Genomic DNA, 26720 nt, shown 5'->3' with positions numbered 1-26720 from the left:
GAATAAACAAGCAATAAAGCCTTGTTTTAAGGCCAGGGCACACCGGGCTACGTGCGCGTAGACGTGTTCAAGCAAAAAAAATCTTGGAGACGTGCACGCACACGTCTCACGAGCGGTGTGCCGTCTCTCATAAGGATCTGTGTATTACAAGTTGAGAAAACGCAAATAATTTCACTCTATCGGTTCACTTATCGGTTACATAAATTAGAACTAAATCGGATTTTAAAACACATTTTATTAAATAAAAGTTTAATCATATATATTTTTATATTAATATTATACACGTTGTTTTTTTTACTAAATACAACTATTATAATTTTGAAATACAAAATAAAATAACAAAAATATTGGTAATCGATAAAAAACAAAATTGTGAAATTCTGCCTCATTATAAACTTTAATATACATTAACATAGTATAAATGTAACTTTATGGAAAAATCCAGTGGGTAATATGACTGGTGACTGGTGTGCTGGTGACCAACAAATAAATAATTCATGTTTTTGATGTCCCGCCGATCCCGGGACTCTGGTGTCTCAAAATAGGCAAGCTGGTGAGAATAGGGTGTCTACACCTCAGAGGGCCTACCGCGAACCACGAACGAAGTTTTGCCTCCCTGTCACAATGAATTTACAAGTGCGATAGAGAGGCAAAACTTCGTTCGTGCTTCGCGGTAGGCCCTCAGCTTTCTTATCTAGATCTGTCGATCCGTAGTGTTTATTCAATATAAATAATTCTTTATAAATACAATAGGTATATATTATTTTTTAACTAAGGCATTGAACTGAACTGATAGACCCAAACTATGAATATAATGTATACGTGCTCTCTGAACATAGGAACAGCTTACATGGAGATCTAAAATCTCTATGGTAACCATCCATATTCAATATCATTGTATTCTTATTGTAACTAATTATTTATAACACCTCTATTTTGTAACAAATCGCCGTTATATGTAGTGAATTTGTAAATAAAATTAAGTTTATTAAACTTCGTGACCCAATATTACGCAAAACTCTGCGTAGGGAGCGCCACTAGCACAAACTGTAAACAAACCGCCTTGTAAAATGATATAAGTAATCATCGTGAAACTTGTTCGCAAATTTCGATATCAAAAGTCTAAAAGATAGTCGGAAAGCTGTTTTCTACAGGTAGAAATTTATACTCGGTGATTTTATCTATTATTCTATAATATTCTAGAGTGCTCTACACGACAGTCTCTAAAATCTTTACACTAACAGGAAATTGGAAATATTTTGCTAACTGTCGTGTAAAACATAATTCTAATTCTAATAATAATCTTTTTAAATCACATTAATACTTGAACTTTATAAAAATAAGATGGCGGTTTTAATAATTGACTTTCTAGCATATTCATTAAAAACCTAAAAAAAACGAAAACACAGATGTTTTCGCAATGCTAGTAGTAGTCATTGTTACTTTAAGTTTATTTTTTATCATTCAACGTGCGTTTATAAAATATAGTATGAGTTTAAAATTATGTGTCGCGAAAACCAATTTAAATCCTACGTATACTGTAGGTACCTAAATTAAAATCGAGCGGACGCTATGCGCAAAATTTAGAACATCAATTCTTAGGCCTCCTACTAACGAGCGCTTTTTCAACGCGCGTTAAAAGAAGCGCTTGAATCCGGCCGCACGCTAAATTCGATTTAACGACCAACGCTTAAAGTCGAAAATCCAACAACGCTGGATAAAAAGCGCCACCGCCATCGTGTGAATAAAAATACACATGTATCCATTTGTGTCATTCAAACGCTTTTTCAACACGCGTTGTAAAAGCGCTCGTGCGAATGAGCCCTTATGGTACTTCTTCCCACAGGCCAATTCGAGTTTTAGTTATTCGATTTGTTTCTGATATGATACTGATCTGTTAGTGTCAAAGTGCCATTTCTTCAACCAAAAACGTCACTTTTGACACTAACATATCAGTATTATACTATCAAATAACTAAAACTTTAATTGGCCTGCCAGTTACTTGATCAGACCGCTCTTTCATATAATATAATACTATATTTAGTATCTACATAGCGAATATATTAATGTGAACACAAAATATGGCCAAGTGTAATCAAACGTTATAATAATACAAATATCAGTGTGATATACACTAACATCACTTGCGGCTCAAATGGTAGCGATTTTTTTCATCACTTTTTAACTCGGCTTTTTAACAAGTATGCAAGTGGAAAAGTGATGCATGTCACGAAAGACGTTGAAAGTGCAACCATCATATCCTTACGTGACATTAGTGGATGTCATATTACTAACTATATTGGTGTGAATTTACGACAGTTAACATACCATTCTTATCCCTTAGGGCCGATACAGACGGACTGTAACCCGACTGCAACTTGCATGGGAACTGCACGCCGACGTGGCAGTTGGCATGCAGTTACGTCAGCGAGATACCCCCTTATTCATACAACCTTTACAAGGCTCAATTAGTTAATTTATGTTTTATCCCTTTCATACACAATTACACATTGTGACTTGTGTCATAACGACAGATTATATATATAGTTCGTTTTTTTTAGCATTAGAAAGAACTTGAGAGAAGGTCTCTCAAGATCTTGACATGTCTTTTAATTGAAAAAAGCTTTTTAAAAATCCTTCGAGCAACACCGGCTTCCGACACATCGGAAGGGAGGGGCCCAAGCGATATCTCACCGTACAAATCTTTCTGCCATTTTTCGCGGGGGGAAAGGTGCACACAGTCGCACTTCTCACACACTTACATACAAAATCCAATCTGTAATGACGACACAAATACATAGAAAATGACACACGTCAAAGACAAATCTTGCAAACCTCGATCTCTTTTTGTGTACGGACGAGTGACAAGTGTCACAACACGCACACTAACACATTTTCGTTGAAGTATGTTATTGTATTCTGAGAGATGAGAAGTCGGATTTGTCGCTCGACCGATCCGCAATTAGTACTTAGCGAGCAAAATCGATAAATCCAACAATTACATGAGACTAAAATATAATAATTGTGTTTGAATGTAATTAAACGTATGATATGTAAAAAAAATATTACAAGTGAAATGTAACACTTTCTTTTTGTAAATTTGATGTCCCCGACCTCTTTTTATAACAAAAAACCGAGCAAACAGGCATTTTTGTGCAGCAGTGTTCACGCCCGCGTCTGGATTCGGTCTAGTGAAAAATCCAAGTTTTATTACCCGCGCTAGATTAGATTGACGCGCTAATCTTGTACCTCGGCAGAGGGGAAATAGTGCGAATGCCGCCTCCCTTCCGTGTTGCTCGAAGTAAAAATCTGTAACTATTACTTATGAAAGCAGAAGAATATAAATGATCGTATTAGATTCATAATTGTTACATATTTGCCGTAACTTATTTTTAAAATGTGTTTTTCAATTAAAAGACACATCAAGATTGTTTACCTTATTTCTAATGCTAAAAAAAACGAACTATACAAGATGGAACATTTCTAGAGACTGAGCTGAAAGGATAGTGTTATGTAAGTGATCTACAATCGAGTTATTATAATCGTAAAGCTGGATTTAATAGTAAAACAAAATCATTAAAATGAAATATTTTTATATCAGTGACAACCCTACAAAGTTATTTACATTTTCAATTGACACATGTCATGTCATTCATACGATCCACTTGCTAGGGTTGAAACATACAGATTTTCGCACTAATGTTTAACAAACTGTATCTCAAAAACGGTTAGAAATATTAACGTGATTAATAAGTGAAAAAAAAGTACGTAGTCTGAACAATTCCCAGTTTACGTAAAAGTCCGTCGTTCTGTTCCACCCGATATAAAAAAATCGAATTGAGCCTTGTAAGCGCGTTCATGAATAACGCCCAAGAGAATTTGAAATAGAGAGTTACTGTCATGGTAAATTATGTACCTACAGTACATTTTCTGCCTTCTTTCGACAGACGATTAAAACTGTTAGAACACCATTTAACTTTGATCATTATTCTTTCACTGATATGTATTGTGTTAACTTGTTAAATATTAATATTAACGCCATCTACTCGAGAGTAGGCTGAAGGTTATGGCGCCATCGCTCGAAAAGATTGCACCATACCTTTGGCCTATAGTCGAGTAGATGGCGTTAATATTCATATTTAATAAGTTAACACATATCAGTGAAAGAATAAGGATCAAAGTCAAATGGCGTTCTAACAGTTTTATGTTCTGTCGAAAGATGGCAGTAAATTTACAGTGGCTACATAATTTATTCACATCACCTATTCGAAAAAGGGCTTGTTCTTCCCCGCTAGGAGGGATCAAAGTGGCACATTTCTTGCCTGCTAGGAGGGATCAAAGTTGTACTTTTCTGTTCTAGGACACGATTTTTTCTTTCTTGCATACTATTTTTTTTTTTTGGTCAAATAATACATATTTTAGAACATAACAATTTCCTCATAATTGATGTGAAAAGCAGTATGTGTCACACGGTATCAAACTTATTTCGTCTTGGGCATTAACACTTGAATCCCTCATTACGCTCAGGATTCTACTTTAGAATCCATCGCTTCATTCAGGATTCAATGTACGCCCTTGACGGAAATATATCATTTTGATCCCTTGTAACACAAACTACTATTGACAATCCGTCTCTATGCACTCAATGTTTACAAATGGTCAGCTACTAATGTTGCTCTTAATACAATAAACAGTCGATATACATCAGCACTGCAGACGGACATCGAATACGCAATCTAAACTTAATATACCAATATACGACGGTCTCTTTCGCACAGCGGCGTGGTTACGGAGAATAGGCAAGTGTGAGCGAGAGGGCGTCATTTCCCGCTCCACTCACTGATGCGGCCATTTTCAAACGCCAGGTTTTTCCTCGGCAAGGGGACCAGAGTACCTCGCTTCACTATGCCCATGTCTTCTCCCGGGTAGTACTGAAAATGTATGAATTATGTGTAATAAACATCCTAAACACCCTGGAAGGCAGGATTGAAAAGGCAAGAGAAGAAGGGAGACCTAGAATTACTTATCTCAGCCAAATAAAAAATAATGCATCGTATGAGGAAATTAAAAGACTGGCACAAGAAAGAAATGATTGGCGATTAGTCCACCGACAAGAGAATTGGAGGTCCAGAAGGAAAAGCAACTTACTTGACATTCTGACACAAACTTTAATACATCCGAGCATAGGAACTCATTATCTTCCTTAATTTTATCCAACCTAAAAATAACAAAACAAGTAATTAATTATAAAATTACATGAGAACAATAACATTTTCTAACAAAAAAAAAGGACCATTGTAAGTAGTTAATATTCAATCACTACCCGTGTCGGTTACCCAAAGTGAACGGTTCTATTTGAAGCTCCTCGTTACGAAACGAAATATGTCGAGCAATTTTCGACTTCAAAACGTGAGCAACTATTTGATATACTAAATATGCCTGATACAGGAATTTGTATGTAATACTTACAATTCTGGTTCCGCTATCCGGTCAGCTAAACAGTTACATATCTTCTCACACAGCACCTCGTCAAACAATGGAATGCCAAATTGGAGATCAAGTATAGTCCATTTCTGAAAAAGAACAACAACATAAGTGTTTGATAGAATAATATAATCAAATAACACCGATAGTAACCTTTACATCATAGAAAAATACAAAGTAATCTCGCTCTCTGGTCGGAAGTTCTGTGACCCGATATTTGTACGATTCATACTCTTACAACGTAATGCTCTGGTTTTCTAGGATAGCAGTGCCGTCATATAGCGGCCGTCTCCATACAAAATACTACTCATCCATATTTTAGCCGTATTATTTTGTATGGAGACGGCCGCTATGACGGCACCGCTATCCTAGGAAAACAGAGCTTAAAAAGATGCTTGTACATTCACCGCAAATTTTGCGTTTTGTGTATTACATATAAGAAAACACAAAAGCTGTACTATGAGCAAGCATTTATACCTCTGGTTTACAAGTTTCATCGTCAGTATGCGCCGTATCAACTCCACTATCGCCCTCCGCCATCTCCGTCAACTTGTCGCTCAACTGCGTGAACATCGATATCGACTCCTCCGCCGGACTCAACAGATCGTTCAACTGTTTCTCTTTCTCAAAATTAAAATCCGCACTCGAAGAACGAGGAGTGTCCGAGATAGACTCCTTGCTTCGCCATTCTTTGGGTCTGTCCTTCAAGTCTTCTATGCTGGTGGAGGAGGAATGTATGGGGACTAGGTCGTCGCTGGACGGGAGGGACTCCTTGCTTCGTGTGGTGTCGCCGATCGCGAGGCTGTCGAGCTCTTCGCGGAGTAGCTGGCCACCTGTAGAATCACACCAAGATGAAGTTTATGACGTTATAATAATCATTTGTTATACAAAGGAGCAAAGTAGTAGTGTTTATATTGAGATCTGTGGAAGTTCTGCTAGTCTTGGTGTCTGTGGACAGCGTGACCGCGAAGTGCGACTCGACCGGCGACAACAGCCGCTTGTCGTCCACTTGTCGCCCGACTGGTCGACGATAGAACAACGTATCCTCCACCGTAGTGAAGCCATTCGCCGGCGAGCTAGTCTTGCTGTCTGTGGACGGGGTGACCGTGAAGTGCGACTCGATCGGCGACTGCAGCCGCATGTCGTCCACTTGTCGCCCGACTGGTCGACGATAAAACAACGTACCCTCCACCATAGTGACGCCGTTCGTCGGCGAGCTAGTCTTGCTGTCTGTGGACGGGGTGACCGCGAAGTGCGACTCGATCGGTGTCCGCAGCCGCTTGTCGTCCACTTGTCGCCCGACTGGTCGACGATAGAACAACGTACCCTCCACCGTAGTGAAGCCATTCGCCGGCGAGCTAGTCTTGCTGTCTGTGGACGGAGTGACCGCGAAGTGCGACTCGATCGGCGACTGCAGCCGCATGTCGTCCACTTGTCGCCCGACTGGTCGACGATAAAACAACGTACCCTCCACCGTAGTGACGCCGTTCGCCGGCGAGCTAGTCTTGCTGTCTGTGGACGGTGTGACCGCGAAGTGCGACTCGATCGGCGACTGCAGCCGCTTGTCGTGCACTTGTGGCCCGACTGGTCGACGATAGAACAACGTACCCTCCACCGTAATTAAGCCATTCGCCGGCGAACTAGTCTTGCTGTCTGTGGACGGGGTGACCGCGAAATGCGACTCGATCGGCGACTGCAGCCGCTTGTCGTCCACTTGTTGCCCGACTGGTCGACGATAGAACAACGTACCCTCCACCGTAGTGAAACCATTCGCCGGCGAGCTAGTCTTGCTGTCTGTGGACGGGGTGACCGCGAAGTGCGACTCGATCGGCGACTGCAGCCGCTTGTCGTCAGACTTGTCGCCCGACTCGGTCGACGATATCGACACCTCGCTTACGGGTTTCGCTATGCCGCACACCTCTTTCATTTTGCGCGGCGCAACTGGAATATCAAGAGGTTGAGAGATAGAAGAATACCCTGGGGTTTTAGGTGCGAGAATCTTTTACAATAGCCAAAAACAGGTAATAACTGTAAGTACAGAAACTATTTTAACATTTCTAAGCACATTTGGAGCTTACTGCCTATTTTTAATTCATAGTTTGGTAACTAATTTTACAATAAACACAAAGTTATAAATACACGAAATTATTCCTGCATCCAAAACCTCGGTGTATGGGTATGGGACATTATTTGGGACACACAGTCATTATTTTAGTCGAAAAATGGTAAACCACTGTAAACATTTGTCCGCTTTTCGGGAATGCATGAAGGAAAAATTTTACCGTCCCGTTGTCGTGCATAGCCGACGGTGGCTTTGGAAAGGTTTAATATTTCAATCAGTATCCATTCTTTGAATTACAAAAGAAAATAAAAGGTATTATTTAGTCGCAGCGTTGGTGAAAGATTTCATCAATCGTTTTTAGAATTTTTAGGTCGTAGTTTGGAAAAATAGAGTGTTTTGGTTTTTAACATAATAATTATGGTTGTTTAACTTACCGAGTTGCACGGTAGGGGGCGGCCGTGCGCCCAAATCGGGAACTCCTATGTCAGCTAGGGTCACGTAGCCGACAGAGCGAGACAGCCGTAGCCGGGATGCTAGCCGTCTCAGTCCGGCATGTCGCGCCCATAAAGCACTGGTCTCTGTCGACGAACAATTGTTTACTAACCCCCTTCATAATCTTTACGGGCCTGATTTAGTTATATTATGTCTTATCCCTTTCTTACAAATACATAAGTCAAAATGACAGATAAAGACAAACGATTATTAACTAATGGAGGTTTGTATCACGTTTATGAATAAGGGGGTAAGTAGGTATACGCAAGCTAATAGTAACCAATAGACTGCTCTTAGCATCTGTAAGGCGGCAAAAAAATGCAATAAAATGTTACTTTACCAGGAGATTTATCGGCTTCAGGAGGGAACACGACATGTCTTAGCTTCGCCGGTTGTCGGACTCCAACAGCCTACAACAAGTAAGACACGTCGAATCATAAACATAGGTATAAGTTTTAATATGGGGTTGTGCAAAAATCACGCGAAGTGTTTTCGGCAACTTTTTGAATCCGTTCCCCTTGGTGATATTTGGTGAGGTTCATTTTTGGCTACCCCCCTCCCCCACATAACCTCGCGTGTATTTTTTTGAAATGTTTCTATCCGACCCGTTAAGGCCACGCGCTCCAAAATTTCGTAAAATAGACTCGCTATTTTGAAGTGCGCAGTGAAGATTTATGTTTAACGAAACCGAGAAAAAGTACCTACTCATGTGGTAGGTATTTTTTCTTAGTTTCGTTCACTGTAGAAAAATACACGTGAGGTGTCCTTATACCTCACATTGAGGTTTAGTCAGGCCTAAATGTGTAGTTATTTTTTGTATTATTCCATTTCTAGCAAATATAAACTTTATGTCTACGGCGAGTAAAGGCAGGGCGCCGGGCGGGCAGCCGGCGTCGTCCAGTACGACCAGCTGCTATCAGCCACGCTGTGTTACCTGCAGCAGCACGGGTCCGCGGCGCAGCGCGGAGTTGGCGGCCTGCAGCGCGGCGGCGGCCGGCAGCGCGCCCGCCCAGCCGCCCGCGCCGTCCAGCGCCGCCTCCGCGCCCCACCACGCCACCACGAGCCGCGAGCAGCCCAGCAGCAGTTCCCTGTGTTACCTGCAGCAGCACGGGTCCGCGGCGCAGCGCGGAGTTGGCGGCCTGCAGCGCGGCGGCGGCCGGCAGCGCGCCCGCCCAGCCGCCCGCGCCGTCCAGCGCCGCCTCCGCGCCCCACCACGCCACCACGAGCCGCGAGCAGCCCAGCAGCAGTTCCCTGTGTTACCTGCAGCAGCACGGGTCCGCGGCGCAGCGCGGAGTTGGCGGCCTGCAGCGCGGCGGCGGCCGGCAGCGCGCCCGCCCAGCCGCCCGCGCCGTCCAGCGCCGCCTCCGCGCCCCACCACGCCACCACGAGCCGCGAGCAGCCCAGCAGCAGTTCCCTGTGTTACCTGCAGCAGCACGGGTCCGCGGCGCAGCGCGGAGTTGGCGGCCTGCAGCGCGGCGGCGGCCGGCAGCGCGCCCGCCCAGCCGCCCGCGCCGTCCAGCGCCGCCTCCGCGCCCCACCACGCCACCACGAGCCGCGAGCAGCCCAGCAGCAGTTCCCTGTGTTACCTGCAGCAGCACGGGTCCGCGGCGCAGCGCGGAGTTGGCGGCCTGCAGCGCGGCGGCGGCCGGCAGCGCGCCCGCCCAGCCGCCCGCGCCGTCCAGCGCCGCCTCCGCGCCCCACCACGCCACCACGAGCCGCGAGCAGCCCAGCAGCAGTTCCCTGTGTTACCTGCAGCAGCACGGGTCCGCGGCGCAGCGCGGAGTTGGCGGCCTGCAGCGCGGCGGCGGCCGGCAGCGCGCCCGCCCAGCCGCCCGCGCCGTCCAGCGCCGCCTCCGCGCCCCACCACGCCACCACGAGCCGCGAGCAGCCCAGCAGCAGTTCCCTGTGTTACCTGCAGCAGCACGGGTCCGCGGCGCAGCGCGGAGTTGGCGGCCTGCAGCGCGGCGGCGGCCGGCAGCGCGCCCGCCCAGCCGCCCGCGCCGTCCAGCGCCGCCTCCGCGCCCCACCACGCCACCACGAGCCGCGAGCAGCCCAGCAGCAGTTCCCTGTGTTACCTGCAGCAGCACGGGTCCGCGGCGCAGCGCGGAGTTGGCGGCCTGCAGCGCGGCGGCGGCCGGCAGCGCGCCCGCCCAGCCGCCCGCGCCGTCCAGCGCCGCCTCCGCGCCCCACCACGCCACCACGAGCCGCGAGCAGCCCAGCAGCAGTTCCCTGTGTTACCTGCAGCAGCACGGGTCCGCGGCGCAGCGCGGAGTTGGCGGCCTGCAGCGCGGCGGCGGCCGGCAGCGCGCCCGCCCAGCCGCCCGCGCCGTCCAGCGCCGCCTCCGCGCCCCACCACGCCACCACGAGCCGCGAGCAGCCCAGCAGCAGTTCCCTGTGTTACCTGCAGCAGCACGGGTCCGCGGCGCAGCGCGGAGTTGGCGGCCTGCAGCGCGGCGGCGGCCGGCAGCGCGCCCGCCCAGCCGCCCGCGCCGTCCAGCGCCGCCTCCGCGCCCCACCACGCCACCACGAGCCGCGAGCAGCCCAGCAGCAGTTCCCTGTGTTACCTGCAGCAGCACGGGTCCGCGGCGCAGCGCGGAGTTGGCGGCCTGCAGCGCGGCGGCGGCCGGCAGCGCGCCCGCCCAGCCGCCCGCGCCGTCCAGCGCCGCCTCCGCGCCCCACCACGCCACCACGAGCCGCGAGCAGCCCAGCAGCAGTTCCCTGTGTTACCTGCAGCAGCACGGGTCCGCGGCGCAGCGCGGAGTTGGCGGCCTGCAGCGCGGCGGCGGCCGGCAGCGCGCCCGCCCAGCCGCCCGCGCCGTCCAGCGCCGCCTCCGCGCCCCACCACGCCACCACGAGCCGCGAGAAGCCCAGCAGCAGCCGCGGCACGCTGCGGACCACCGTGCCTAACGACAAACCATATGATTAACAATGACGAATGTTTTGGGACTTTTGGGCCCGGGCGGCATACGTCAATTTGTTCGTAGGATGAACAACTTTGAATCCATAGATGGTAGGATCCTATAGATGTGCTATACGCGTGCACCTTTAATGGACAGAACATACGCAATACGACAAAATGATTAGTCGGTTAGATTTGTTGCCACCGTAAACCATATGGTGAGTGTTGAATGTAGTAATGTTTAGTTTTTATAGTTGCCCAATTAAAAAAAAAAATACATAGTGCAGTGTAGTCAGTGAACATTGGTCCTTCGGAACAGGATAATCGTGAGTACAGTGACACTGGAAATAAAGACTTAGTGAATTTTCGCGGTAAAAAACACTTAGAATATTTCGCGTAAAAAAAGGTAGGAAGTGCAGTGCAGTGTAGTCAGTGAACAGTGAGGAATAAAAAAATCTGAAACTGTGTCAAGGGCAAACAATAATAGCGCTTTCTCTGCTACTCCTACTGAAGGATACATAAGACTATCCCGTTCGGTCATTTCCCTCCACCCCTCATGCCTGATCCAGTTATACTAGATTCATTTTTGAAACAATCAATTAAAGTTCAAATTTGAATGACCAAACTTTGCGACACGGCCAACCTGACCCACCCTGTGTCCCTTTACCTTTCTTCAGTAAGAGCGTCGGCGGCCCGTAACCGGCAACGTGGTACAGGTACAGCCTCATCCAAGGAGTGGAGGCTTCGGGCGGGGCCGGGCCTACGTGGGGCAGCGCGCCTGCCGCCAGACCGGCGCGGGCTTCGCGGCATAAAGGCGCCGTCGATACCGCTAGCCTGAATACAACAAGAGTTTTAGAATAAATTAACCCGTAAACTGTGGATGTTTCATTAAAAAGTAGTTGTTTATCTTCCCTTACGTTTTGACAAGTATGCAACGATAGCGAAAACTATGAACGTTTTATACACATCTACACAATAAGCCTGTGTAGTTTGATCCGAAAACGTCGTCAATATAATGCACAAGCGCTTCATGGCGTGGCGTCTCGTGAAAACCATAAGGATCTAAAAGTATTTCTTAATGAGATTTGTTTTTTCTGGCGATCATCACTCCTACCTCCCTACTAAACCTAGAGTTACACCAAGAAAAGTCTGCAGAGATTTTGACAGCACACGAAGTGCCAGTGTTATTTATACGTCACTAGCGACCCGCCCCGGCTTCGCACGAGTTAACAAATTATACACCTAAACCTTACTCAAGAATCACTTTATTGATAAGTGAAAACCGCATGAAAATCAGTTCAGTAGTTTTTGAATTTATCGCGAACAAACATACAAACACACAGACAGACGCGGCGGAGGACTTTGTTTTGACGTTAAAATAACACCTGCACTGCGTGTGCTATCAAAATCTCTGCAGACTTTTCCTGGTCTAACTCTAATACACGTACCTGTACTTGTGCTGCAGCAGGCGCGAGCGCTGCGGCGCGCCGAGCGCGTGCAGCGCCTCGCAGCGCAGCAGGTCGAGCGGGCGCATGCGCGGCCGCAGGATGCGCAGCGTGCGCCGCAGGCACGCCGCCGCCGCTAGGTAGCTAATACACACCTGTACTTGTGCTGCAGCAGGCGCGAGCGCTGCGGCGCGCCGAGCGCGTGCAGCGCCTCGCAGCGCAGCAGGTCGAGCGGGCGCATGCGCGGCCGCAGGATGCGCAGCGTGCGCCGCAGGCACGCCGCCGCCGCTAGGTAGCTAATACACACCTGTACTTGTGCTGCAGCAGGCGCGAGCGCTGCGGCGCGCCGAGCGCGTGCAGCGCCTCGCAGCGCAGCAGGTCGAGCGGGCGCATGCGCGGCCGCAGGATGCGCAGCGTGCGCCGCAGGCACGCCGCCGCCGCTAGGTAGCTAATACACACCTGTACTTGTGCTGCAGCAGGCGCGAGCGCTGCGGCGCGCCGAGCGCGTGCAGCGCCTCGCAGCGCAGCAGGTCGAGCGGGCGCATGCGCGGCCGCAGGATGCGCAGCGTGCGCCGCAGGCACGCCGCCGCCGCTAGGTAGCTAATACACACCTGTACTTGTGCTGCAGCAGGCGCGAGCGCTGCGGCGCGCCGAGCGCGTGCAGCGCCTCGCAGCGCAGCAGGTCGAGCGGGCGCATGCGCGGCCGCAGGATGCGCAGCGTGCGCCGCAGGCACGCCGCCGCCGCTAGGTAGCTAATACACACCTGTACTTGTGCTGCAGCAGGCGCGAGCGCTGCGGCGCGCCGAGCGCGTGTAGCGCCTCGCAGCGCAGCAGGTCGAGCGGGCGCATGCGCGGCCGCAGGATGCGCAGCGTGCGCCGCAGGCACGCCGCCGCCGCTAGGTAGCTAATACACACCTGTACTTGTGCTGCAGCAGGCGCGAGCGCTGCGGCGCGCCGAGCGCGTGCAGCGCCTCGCAGCGCAGCAGGTCGAGCGGGCGCATGCGCGGCCGCAGGATGCGCAGCGTGCGCCGCAGGCACGCCGCCGCCGCTAGGTAGCTAATACACACCTGTACTTGTGCTGCAGCAGGCGCGAGCGCTGCGGCGCGCCGAGCGCGTGCAGCGCCTCGCAGCGCAGCAGGTCGAGCGGGCGCATGCGCGGCCGCAGGATGCGCAGCGTGCGCCGCAGGCACGCCGCCGCCGCTAGGTAGCTAATACACACCTGTACTTGTGCTGCAGCAGGCGCGAGCGCTGCGGCGCGCCGAGCGCGTGCAGCGCCTCGCAGCGCAGCAGGTCGAGCGGGCGCATGCGCGGCCGCAGGATGCGCAGCGTGCGCCGCAGGCACGCCGCCGCCGCTAGGTAGCTAATACACACCTGTACTTGTGCTGCAGCAGCGCAGCAGGTCGAGCGGGCGCATGCGCGGCCGCAGGATGCGCAGCGTGCGCCGCAGGCACGCCGCCGCCGCTAGGTAGCTAATACACACCTGTACTTGTGCTGCAGCAGGCGCGAGCGCTGCGGCGCGCCGAGCGCGTGCAGCGCCTCGCAGCGCAGCAGGTCGAGCGGGCGCATGCGCGGCCGCAGGATGCGCAGCGTGCGCCGCAGGCACGCCGCCGCCGCTAGGTAGCTAATACACACCTGTACTTGTGCTGCAGCAGGCGCGAGCGCTGCGACGCGCCGAGCGCGTGCAGCGCCTCGCAGCGCAGCAGGTCGAGCGGGCGCATGCGCGGCCGCAGGATGCGCAGCGTGCGCCGCAGGCACGCCGCCGCCGCTAGGTAGCTAATACACACCTGTACTTGTGCTGCAGCAGGCGCGAGCGCTGCGGCGCGCCGAGCGCGTGCAGCGCCTCGCAGCGCAGCAGGTCGAGCGGGCGCATGCGCGGCCGCAGGATGCGCAGCGTGCGCCGCAGGCACGCCGCCGCCGCTAGGTAGCTAATACACACCTGTACTTGTGCTGCAGCAGGCGCGAGCGCTGCGGCGCGCCGAGCGCGTGCAGCGCCTCGCAGCGCAGCAGGTCGAGCGGGCGCATGCGCGGCCGCAGGATGCGCAGCGTGCGCCGCAGGCACGCCGCCGCCGCTAGGTAGCTAATACACACCTGTACTTGTGCTGCAGCAGGCGCGAGCGCTGCGGCGCGCCGAGCGCGTGCAGCGCCTCGCAGCGCAGCAGGTCGAGCGGGCGCATGCGCGGCCGCAGGATGCGCAGCGTGCGCCGCAGGCACGCCGCCGCCGCTAGGTAGCTAATACACACCTGTACTTGTGCTGCAGCAGGCGCGAGCGCTGCGGCGCGCCGAGCGCGTGCAGCGCCTCGCAGCGCAGCAGGTCGAGCGGGCGCATGCGCGGCCGCAGGATGCGCAGCGTGCGCCGCAGGCACGCCGCCGCCGCCAAGTAGCGCGCCGCCTCGCCTTCGATTTCAGGATCCCCTGCCACCTGGGCCATTCCAATACTTAAGGTTTTAAGTAATTTGACACACTATAATGACTTTATGGAATTCATATTACGAGTCAACTATAGTAGATTTTTGGTCTATTGATGCTGATATCGTAAACTCGTTTTTAAGGCATGTAGGTATGCCTGAAATACGAGTATTTAATACATAATTTCAATTAGCAAATATCTCATTTGGAAAATTGCATCATATTTACGAATACGGAAGTTAAATGAGAGGTCAACACAGAATGTAAGTGATTTTTTTTTATGTAATAGTCAGCAAACGAGCAGTCGAGCCGCCTGATGGGAAGCGGTCATCGTCGCCCATGGACATAAGCAACATCACAGGAGCCACTTAAGCGTTGCCGACCCTTGAGAACCCTAAATACCCGCTTCTTGAAGAATACCATGTCGTAGTGCAAAGGAAATACCTCAGGAGGCAAGTCATTCCACATTCTGCACGTTCTGGGAAGAAACGAGCGAGATGCCTGCTTATTATTATTTTATTTATTTATTCCTGGTGGAATTTATTTTGTAAAAAAAATACATAGTATGAATAAAACAAACCAAAATTTATACTTTTTTTTTCAATACCCATAATATTCATCGTCATCGCCATTACACCTCCACGAGATAACGAGTAATTCATTGTTTAATTCAATGGGGTGACGAAAGTAATCACTTACCTTATCTAATTCCATAAGTAAACTATCCAGACTTTCATCGCATATTTTTCCAACTTCAAATAACGTAACAGCATGCGTTTTGAGATCCTAAAACAAACACACATTCGTTATTTGAATCACATATTCCGATGACTTATTGAAATTTTACAATATAAAGGGCCCTTACTCATTACGCTACCGTTGGCTATACACGACAACGGTTACCTACAGTTAAAAATGAGCCTTCATGCCTTGTCAAAGGAGTTATTATTGCGCAATGCAGTAAAATAGTCGTGGCGGTTAAACAAATGAGACGTATTTTTAATGAAAATAAGTTTTTTTTTTATGTAAGGGTCAATTGTAAAGTCCCTTTGCCTCAATTAGCTAATAATCGTTTGTCCTTATCTGTCATTTTGACTTATGTATTTGTAAGAAAGGGATAAAACATAATTTAACTAAATCAGGCCCGTAAAGTTTTATGAATAAGGGGGTATTTGTTTACCGGTGAAAGGTTTCCCATCATGAGGTAAGCGGCTAAAGTGGAGTCGAAGAGCAGCGCCACCCTCTTGACGCCACTGTTGGTGGAGTTATCGTTCATGTCTTGACTGCTCTGTAAATAAAACTAAACATGATTACATTGATTACCAGCGCTGTAGCATATTATATGTTATAGTATAGCATATGCTGAGTGGTTTCCATTTGCAGCCTCTATAGCAGCATCAATACTGTAATTATTGCATGTTAGTATAAGCTACAAGTAGATTTAAATGTTTAGCGTATAAGATCTTCTTTCTTTAAAAATTGTTTTTTATGGTGCTGTATGTATAAATGGTTTTTGCAATAAACGTTTTTCTATTCTATTCTATTTTGTTTTTAAAGTACTTTGCCACGTGGCTAACACGGGAGCCAACTGCTCGTACTAAAGAAGCAATGGCTTTTGTTTAGGCGTAAATTTATTTGAGAAAATTCATAGAGTTAGACTAAGAAAAGTCTGCAGCGTTTTTGATAGCCCACGCAGTGCAAGTGTTATTTTAAACGTCAAACTTCTATGAAATTATGACGTATAAATAACACTCGCACCGCGTGGGCTATCAAAATCGCTGAAGACTTTTCTTGGTCTGACTCTACTATAACTCAACATGCTCAAATTACATGCTCCCTATGCAAGAGCTATTAACAAATGTTATAGCAGCGCTCTAAGATATTTTGTAGCTAATTGTACCTAAACTGAAATAAATGTCATATACTAAGAAAAAGTGACCAAGGCCTCCAGTGACCTATACCGCTGTGGCCCGGTGGCCGAATGGCACAGGCACCTGCCGCGATAGCAGAGGACGCTGGTTCGATTCCAGCCTGGGGCACTGGAGGGCTTGGTCACTTTTTCGTAGTATATGACATTTATTTCAGTTTATAATTTGTACTTTTAAATAAAATTGACTTAAACAAATTTGTTTTAATTCTACTTGAAATAAAAACAAAATAAAATATTTTCTGAAAATAATTTTATTTTTTATTTATGTTTTATTTGTGTACTTCTAATACTAATTGTACCTGTTTGGACGTGGACGGTTCTTTCATAAGTACGGGCTCCATTTGTAATACCTCCTCTTCCATGTTGGGGTTAAATGTTAGCGGCGATATTTGGCTGTACCTGAAAAAATATCTATGTTTAATACGGTCTGGTACTTTTGAAGTAATCCTAGTGGTGCGTCAAGCTAAACTAGACTTAGGTACTTTGTCAATAAGGTCTACAGTCGACTTACTGTGGGTGTAGAGGCTGCGTGAGCGCTGTACGCCACGATGCAAGCGGGTTGAGGACCCGCGAGCTAAACTAAACTTAGCCGCCTTGTCAATAAGGTCTACAGTCGACTTACTGTGGGTGTAGAGGCTGCGTGAGCGCTGTACGCCACGATGCAAGCGGGTTGAGGACCCGCGAGCTAAACTAAACTTAGCCGCCTTGTCAATAAAGTCTACAGTGGACTAACTGTGGGTATAGAGGCTGCGTGAGCGCTGTACGCCACGATGCAAGCGGGTTGAGGACCCGCGAGCTAAACTAAACTTAGCCGCCTTGTCAATAAGGTCTACAGTCGACTTACTGTGGGTGTAGAGGCTGCGTGAGCGCTGTACGCCAGGGCGCGAGCGGGTTGAAGACCTGCGAGCTAAACTAGACTTAGCTGCCTTGTTAATAAGGTCTACAGTCGACTTACTGCGGGTGTAAAGGTTGTGTGTGCGCTGTACGCCACGATGCAAGCGGGTTGAGAACCCGCGAGCTTAACTAAACTTAGCCGCCTTGTCAATAAAGTCTACAGTGGACTAACTGTGGGTATAGAGGCTGCGTGAGCGCTGTACGCCAGGGCGCGAGCGGGTTGAAGACCTGCGAGCTAAACTAGACTTAGCTGCCTTGTTAATAAGGTCTACAGTGGACTTACTGCGGGTGTAAAGGTTGTGTGTGCGCTGTACGCCACGATGCAAGCGGGTTGAGAACCCGCGAGCTTAACTAAACTTAGCCGCCTTGTCAATAAAGTCTACAGTGGACTAACTGTGGGTATAGAGGCTGCGTGAGCGCTGTACGCCAGGGCGCGAGCGGGTTGAAGACCTGCGAGCTAAACTAGACTTAGCTGCCTTGTTAATAAGGTCTACAGTGGACTTACTGCGGGTGTAAAGGTTGTGTGTGCGCTGTACGCCACGATGCAAGCGGGTTGAGGACCCGCGAGCTAAACTAGACTTAGCTGCCCTATCAATAAAGTCTGTAGACCACTGTAGTGGACTAACTGTGGGCGTAGAGGCTGCGTGAGCGCTGTACGCCAGGGCGCGTGTCGGTTGGAGACCTGCGAGCTAAACTAGACTTAGCTGCCTTGTCAAGGTGTACAGTCGACTCACTGTGGGTGTAAAGGTTGTGTGTGCGCTGTACGCCACGAGGCGTGCGGGTTGGGGACCCGCGGCGGTTGCAGGTGCTGCGCGAACCCCAGCCGGCAGTACAGGGACACCGCTTGCTTCACTAGGCCGCATTCAACCTTACACAAAAACATGTACATTGAAATATAAAATATTAATACAGAAAAAGGAGTCAACATTTTAACATTTGAATACTTTTACTGAATGGCGGATTCTTCGGCGAGCCCTATGTCCCTAATGAGGGATAACAGGAATGCATCATCATCATCGTCATCATTACACATACAGATCACTTGAATGAGGCAAGGCCTACTTTAGTATATCGTTCGTTTTTTTTAGCATTAGAAAGAAGGTAAGCGATCTTGACATGTATTTTAATTATTATTATTATTATTTATTTATTTTCATAAGACACAGTACAAATGTTTTACATTGAAATAGGACTGCCAAACTGCAAAACAGTTTGATGGCAGTTAGTAAAGCTCTTGATATACATGTTTGTGTCAGTTAAATATTTATAAACATGCTGTATTATTTTAACTTAATAACTAAGCATGCAAATTTAAATCTAGTTATTCTATTATAGGCCTTCAGGGCCAGCAAAGACGGGTCCACTTTTATAAGTTTCCATAATAAGTTGACCCCTCTCTACTGCTCCTGTGGGCAAATATCTATTAAATATTTCTTAACACTTGTTCTAAAGGTATGTGGGCTTATCTCTTTAGCAAATAGTTTTTCTGGAAGTGCATTAAATATTTTAGGTACCAAATATTGAAACGTCCGCTCTCCATAGTAATTAATGGGAGTAAAATTTTCTAAGAATAGTTTAGGTTTTCTTCTTGTCACTTTATCTTTATTCTGTGTTTTACATGGAAATGACTTTGTACTATAATTATGAGATGCTACAAATAACTTAAATTTTTCATTTACGGGTAGAATATTACACAATCTAAACAGCTGATCATAATCTTTGTTACAAGTTTTTTTCTGTTTAGGATTAACTAATAATTTTAAATACCGAATCTGTAGCTTTCTAATCATATCTAGTTGTGTTTTAAATGTACGACCATATGCTATTAATCCATAATCTATGTGTGATTCCACTAGGGCAAAGTAAAGTGTTCGCATGGTTTTACGATTTACATATTTTTTAAGTTGTTGGAAAGTTACGTAAATATATCTCAATTTGTTACATAATGCTTGTACTTGTAATTTCCAGTTAAATGTCCTGTCTATTATTAACCCTAAATATTTATATGATTCAACAAACTCAATTATGTTACAGTTACAGTTGTCTTTTAGTTTATGTAAGCAGTCGTATGTGTGCCCTATAATATTATAATGTTTACATTTTTTCTGATAATGTGTAGACGATATGTGCATAGCTTTTGTTTTAGACATATTTATAATGATACCGTTGTCATGTGACCATTTTATTATGTTTTTTCTAAATCCGATTGTATACACTGTTCTATTTTTTGCTGATCTTTGTCTGCGTAAAATATACACATATCGTCTGCATACATATACATACTACAATTTTCTACTATACTACCAATACTGTTTACGTGCATTATATAGCCTATTGGCCCATATACAGAACCGGTTGGCACGCCGCCTGTTATCAGCGCTTCGTCGCCGCGCACCTTTAAGATCTCAGTTATCATTTTGCGGTTAGTTAGGTATTGTTTAAACCAGTCGTTAACCAAGCCGCGAATGCCACACTCGAACATAGCTTTTAAAAGCACACTGTGTTCGAGTGTGTCAAAAGCTTTTTTAAAATCAATAAAAATGGCAACTACGTGATTTTTTTCGTTTAACTTATGACATATATCGTCTGAAAATTGCGCTAATGCTGTAGCAGTACTTTTATGTTTCCTAAAGCCGTGCTGATTTATTGATAGTATGTTATATTGTTCTAGGTACTCCGTTATTTGCGTGAGGATAGTTTTTTCGACAATTTTATTTATAACAGATAATATCGCAATTGGCCTGTAATTAGAGTAATTCATATGACAACCGCTTTTGTATATAGGTCTAATGATCGAGTAATTGAAAAACGCTTTTTGAAAATCCAGTAACTATTGTTTATGAAAGCAGAAGAATGTAAATGATCGTATTAGATTCATAATTCTTACATATTTGCCGTGACTTATTTTTAAAATGTGTTTTTCAATTAAAAGACACATCAAGATTGTTTGTTGTTTTTTCTAATGCTAAAAAAAAACTATAGTAGACCTTATCTAATCGTAATATGGTTGACAATGTGAACTTGACATTCGCACCTTTAAACCCAGCCGCGACCGTAGTTCTGTGTTTGCGTATAGACAGGAACATTTATTAGAGCAGCGTCTCGAAGTAGGTTTTAGCATAGTCTAATAAAACATGGTCTTCTATTCCCAGAGTGACACAGGCCTACGTCACAATAACATGGCCGCTATATATAGCGCTATCGCATATTATCATATAGCGCTGTCGCATGATGACGTAGGCTTGTGTCAGTTAGGTGACCTAGAAAAGACGGGAATGGAGTACCAGGCGGAGTATATTATTATACCATGGGTTTTAGTATAGTGAACCTTATCTCATAGCAGTAAGGTTGACATTCACACCTGTAACACTGCCGCTAGCTCAGCCAATGTAGTATGTTCGTCAATGGAGACGAACACCTTGTATAATAACATTAATAACGTCTCGAAGTAATCTCCAACGACGCGGTTCATGACGAACCCTTATTATTATTAAAGTAGACTTTATGTCAAGTCAATAAGGTTTATATTAGTACCTGTAACACTGCTGCTAGCTCAGCCACCGTAGTATGTTCGTCAATGGAGACGAACACCTTGTATAATAACGTCTCGAAGTAATCTCCAGCGACGCGGTTCATGACGAACCCTTTTAACGGGGGGACGGAAACCCGGTCTTCAGCCGTGATCGGCACATCCAGGTAAATCAGCCCGCGCCTAAAAAGATTACAAGAAATTTAGTTATTTGTACAACAAAAAAGCAAACTTGGTTTTTGCTTTGCAGCAATCGAACTTTTATAGATAAAGTTTACACAGGGTGGATTTTTTTAATGCGTCACTAAGAGCAGCTATCAGATCCCGTGCTGTCGTCCGTCTTAAGAGGATCTTCCCTAACTTTTTAGGGTTCCGTACCTCAAAAGGAAAAAACGGAACCCTTATAGGATCACTCGTGCGTCTGTCTGTCTGTCTGTCTGTCTGTCTGTCTGTCTGTCCGTCTGTCACAGCCGATTTTCTCCGGAACTACTGGACCAATCAAGTTGAAATTTGGTACACATATGTAAGTTTGTGACCCAAATACGGACATGTAACGTAAACAAATGAATTTTAAACATGGGGGCCACTTTTGGGGGGTAAATGAAAAAATGAAAAAAAAAAATTTTTCAAACTATATCATGTTACATATCAAATGAAAGAGCTTATTGTAAGGATCTCAAATATATTTTTTTTATAATTTTCGAGTAAACAGTTTAGAAGTTATTCAAGAAAATAGGCAAAAAATGACCATTCCCCCCCCCTTATCTCCGAAACTACTAAGTCTTAAATTAAAAAAAAAATACATAAAATAGGTCTATACCTATAGATGACAGGAAAACCTATTAGAAATGTACAGTCAAGCGTGAGTCGGACTTAATTACAGTTTTTGATCCGACCCCTACGGATTTTTTAAAGAGATTTCACTCACGTTTCACATAAAAAATACATTGTTAACAGTGCCGGATTACTTAGAGTAGTAGTTTTCTTAGAGTAATTGGTGATAATTTTCTGATAAGATAATCATTTTAAATATTTAACGGTCTTACCTACTTACGAGTAATTGTAAGGTCAAATTAAAAATAATGTATAAAAAAATATGTTAAATTGAGAGCTAGCTCAAAGTTTTTTGTACTCATCGACTTTAATGGTTGAATTGATAAAGACTTTGTAACCAATAAGCAAAACAAGCACGTGCTTACGGCACCACGTTCAGAGAGGGCACCAAAATGCCAGGTTGAAAAAGGTGAACAAATTTTAAAATTAGGGACAGACACATCGTTTTTACCACACGATTTTTTTAGCTGTCCAAAAGCTAATTTGCAAAAATAATGGCGCGTAATTCTTTGGGAAACAATCGGTAGCAGTAGAAGAGTCGTGATTACATGCATAGATTCGATTTCAACCCACTCTTTTGCGGTTCGGCGTTAGGTCTTATGCGAGGCCTTCTGCCTTACGGCAAAGTTGATCTTCTGCCTTAATTACACTTGGGCGTGGATCCAAATCCAAGCTTTCCTCTTTCGCAGCTGGGCCTACTGCATTTCTCACACTTCGCCAATTCAATTCCAAGCTCTCTGCTTTCTTGCATATTTTATGCATGAAAACAACCTCGCTGAGACCCTTAAATATCGAGCCCTATGCGAAGCTAGGCTGATAGAAAACTGTCCCATCCCTTCTCTGTATGAAATCCTGGATTCGCGCCTGGTTGGGACTAAAACTAAAATTGCGTTTTTATATCGAAAAATTTTCGCGCTCGCTTCGCTCGCGTTTTCAATTACTTTATAAGGTATGATAAAGGTGACATTCGGGTGGCGACTGCAGCAACATTACTCTGTTGCAACGTTACTGCTGCAGTACTGTCAACTTCCGTGATAAAATGATGTGACTGATTTCCATACTAAAAGTAAAAATGTACAACTGTCTATCATATTGCGTTTTTATATCGAAAAATTTCCGCGCTCGCTTCGCTCGCGTTTCTATTACTTTCTACGCTATGATAAAGGTGACATTCGGGTGGCGACTGCAACAGCATTACGTACTCTGTTGCAACATTACTGCTGCGGCACTGTCAATTTTCGTGATAAAATGATGTGACTGATTTCCATTCTCAGCTGTAATGCGGCAATGAACTTCTCTCAATTTACCAAAAAATCAATGTAATCTTGATGACCCTAGGGAGAGGGGGCACCTAGAAATGCTTAGGGCATCAAAATATCTTAATCCGGCACTGATTGTTAAAAATTGTGTAATATACGGAACCCTTGGAACGCGAGTCCGACTCGCACTTGGCCGGTTTTGATTAATAACTATTGGCATTTAGAGATTTTGGGAAATTATAGTCAGCGACAAAATCATCAATTTTAACATTGATGCCACAAAAGATGCCAATTCTGTGCACGATCAAAAGCTTCTTAGAGACCAAGCTATAGAAAATGTTATTCATTCATTTAGTTAATTATGTACTGATAAGCATGTAGTTACCTGTACAAGGTCTTAACGGTGTTGTAGTCGAGAGTGCCGGCAGTTTGAGAACCGCGGTCGATCAGGAGGTCGATCAACTCCCGTTCCTGGTCGTTGAGCGGCTAGCAACAAAAGGATTAGTTGGCACACCATTCGGTTAACAAAAGCGGTTACCGTGGCCTTCTCGTAGGCCATTAAATATTAACAAAAATTAAGCATTAACAAAAACATGTTTCAATTTATCAACACTCTAAAATACCAACTCAACCATATGTGACGTTATCTATGAAAAGGGACCTATTGTCGATGGCGCGTAGCCATTATTAAATGATGCTCCGTTATAAATACAATCCCACGCAATGCTGTGCGGCGTGAGCGCCATCGACAATAATGTCCCTTTTCATAGATAATGCCCCATATTACTAGCACTCACCTTAACATCGGCTTCTAACACATAGCCCAGCTCGATCCGCCACCACGGCTGCATGGGGATGTTGAGTGGAACCCTCGGTAGTAATGCCCTAATGGCTTTGGAGCGCCCGCGGCGGCCGAGGGAGCGCGACTTGGCCACGAGCTCGAGGTATTCGTTGCGGCCGATGCCTAGTAAGCGAAGACCTGAAATATGTCATTGTAAGTATGCTAATTTGCCGTAATGTCGCGTCAAGAAAAATTACTAATGCGTACATATTTAGTGTTTATTTGATAGGAAATATCAAGCAGAAGGATAAGCTTTTGGCAATAAGTTAAAAGACTTTCTATTTAATTATTTTTTTACTACTTGTGGTATGTGGTGACATGTTTCGAAGGAAATAGACTTTTTGTGACCTAAGGTTCATTCTCAAAATATTTATAACAAACTTTGCTTAAAAATATAATTGGTCAAAAATACTCAGCAAAAAATGTAGTGGACAAAAAAACCATGTGAAAGCTGATGCGTGTATATCACACCACTTGTTATTTTTAACAATTAATGTTCATTTTGTTAGTTGTCTTAAGTGTTTGTCGAGTTTGTCATTCAAAATGTTATCAAAGTTATAAAAGTATGTCATGATAATGTCTTACAATCGGCAGCCGTAAAGTTGGGCATGGTGTCATAGCTCTTCTCCAGCTCGATCAGCAAAGCCACCACCTCCACGTAGTAGATGAACGGGGTTATCCGCAGACCTGAAACATGACAACTAATATAGTAGGATTAGTAGGTGCCATTTTACGCAATGGTCATCTTTTTGATCAACAGTTGTAAGTCACATTAAACTAATTTTTACACTTAAAACACACTGTAAACAGTTTAACACTTTGATCGCCACGCCTATTATACATATACAACATGCCATTGTAAACCTTAATGGAATGCATGAGTCTACCATGTTTGGAAGTGGGTTTAAGCTCACTTATTGTTAGTCGGCAGACAAGGCAATACTACCATGCAATTTAAAAAATACAGTAATTTTTGTAAGGTTGGCTATGCATAGGTATCTGGGTCGATCAACTATTTCTTGTTGTTATTCTGTCCCATCAGCCAGGAGACAATAGTAGCATAGTTTGTTAGAAGAACTGCCGTACCATGTTCTACAAACATGCTTAGTAGATGTCCCATTATCGAAAGGCCTTATAACTACCACAAAATTCAAGATTGGTTCATTTCAGTCCCTACAAAAAAAAAATATATTTTAAGAGTGACCCAGGAGACCATAACCATGGTAACTAGTGACAGGAAAAAGTTGATTCACCCAGCTCCTCTGATGTTGCTTATGTCCATGGGCGGCGATGACTGCTCCCCATCAGGTGGCTCGTCTGCTTGTTTGCTTCCTATTACATAAAAAACTTTTAAAAAATTAACAACTAAGCAACTTAGCCTTTTACCTTTGACAATCATATCGGCCAGATGGTAGGGGTACAGCATGAGCCTTTGAATGCTGCTGTGCACAAGAGTCTCGTAATATTTCCTTTCATCTTTCTGGACTGTCCGCACTGCAACATAACAACATGGGTAACAGATTTTATTAATAATTTAAAAAAAAATTAAATTTAGTTCATATGTTGATTACTAGAGATGCCACGAATATTCGGCAACTATTTGGTATTCGGCCAAAATCACTATTCAGGGCATCTCTATTGATTACTATTCAATAAGAGTAAGAAAAAGTGACCCCAATCATTTTAATCTAGTAACTGTTGAACACATTTTGTAGGGATAGTCACAAAAGTTAGGCGCACTCCTTTGTATTCTTTAGTAGCCTTGCTTCATAAGTTCTTAGTAGAAAATAAAAACAAAAATATTCATAATAAAAAACTATATTATAAATTTTGAAATAATAAAACTTACCAAGACTTCCCCTGTACCGGAGTTGATTTTTAATACTGAATTCAAATATATATCTCTCATACTCCTTGCTGGAATCCCCTAGCAGCTGAAATAAATGTTTAATCATACTTCTGATTTAAAATAGTAATTCCAATAAGAATCTCACTAAGATTACAAACAATACAGATAGCAAATATACCAAGTTTCATGTGGATATCAATGTTTTGTTTACTTTTATAGTAAAGTCTGATGATGACCATAATTAAGACATAATGTCCTGAAGGTATTAAGTATCAAGTATACAATTTATTACTTTAATAAGCTCAGATTACACAAACTTATCAAACCATATCAGTTTACCTTTTTAACGTTTGCTGGCAGCTTAGCCCATTGTATTTTCTTTCGAACACATTCCTCGATTTCGTCCTCCATGTCAGTGGAGCTACTTTGCCCTTATCGCTACTACATTGAATTATATTATTTTGCTAATTGAATGTCCTTGAGTAAATTCTACCAGATATTATGATTTGATAAAGGAAAACTAAATTTGCTATAATGTTCCGATTGCGCGATGGCGAAGAAACACCGTTCAAAATGTGTTACACCCGTGTGAAAATAATAAGTTACTACATAAATTTAAGGTTTGTATAACATTATTGGAATAGGATGGTCATTAGAGATGAAAATCTCAACTACACAACATAAACTTCACTGATTTTGTAATGTAATAAATGAAACTGATAACAATAACAAATATTTTTGGTTTTACATTTTTGAAGAGTATGTTTATGAACGTCGCTTGTTTATGTCAAAATTG

The 26720-nt window shown here is 45.2% G+C and overlaps 1 protein-coding gene across 1 annotated transcript; it reads right to left on the bottom strand.

Moving 5' to 3' along the window:
* Positions 1 to 3323: 3323 nt before the first annotated feature.
* LOC134798357 (protein FAM91A1-like) lies at positions 3324 to 26720 on the bottom strand. The gene is made up of 21 exons (XM_063770770.1): positions 26264 to 26720; positions 25925 to 26009; positions 25462 to 25569; positions 24661 to 24762; positions 24032 to 24213; positions 23620 to 23720; positions 21147 to 21324; positions 18347 to 18480; positions 17018 to 17117; positions 15969 to 16076; positions 15488 to 15574; positions 14623 to 14801; positions 11605 to 11771; positions 10766 to 10941; positions 8379 to 8448; positions 7981 to 8124; positions 7234 to 7425; positions 5962 to 6317; positions 5470 to 5573; positions 5149 to 5218; positions 3324 to 4931 (listed from the first exon to the last, which is right to left on the bottom strand). Exons 1-21 carry the CDS (start codon positions 26333 to 26335, stop codon positions 4821 to 4823), a joined length of 2826 nt encoding a protein of 941 aa, XP_063626840.1. The 5' UTR covers positions 26336 to 26720; the 3' UTR covers positions 3324 to 4820.

This window comes from Cydia splendana, chromosome 16 (assembly GCF_910591565.1).
Source record: "Cydia splendana chromosome 16, ilCydSple1.2, whole genome shotgun sequence".
In the NCBI taxonomy this organism is placed as follows: Eukaryota; Metazoa; Arthropoda; class Insecta; order Lepidoptera; family Tortricidae; genus Cydia; species Cydia splendana.
Note: the sequence above shows the minus strand (reverse complement) of the source record. Positions and strands in the feature narration are given on the sequence as shown.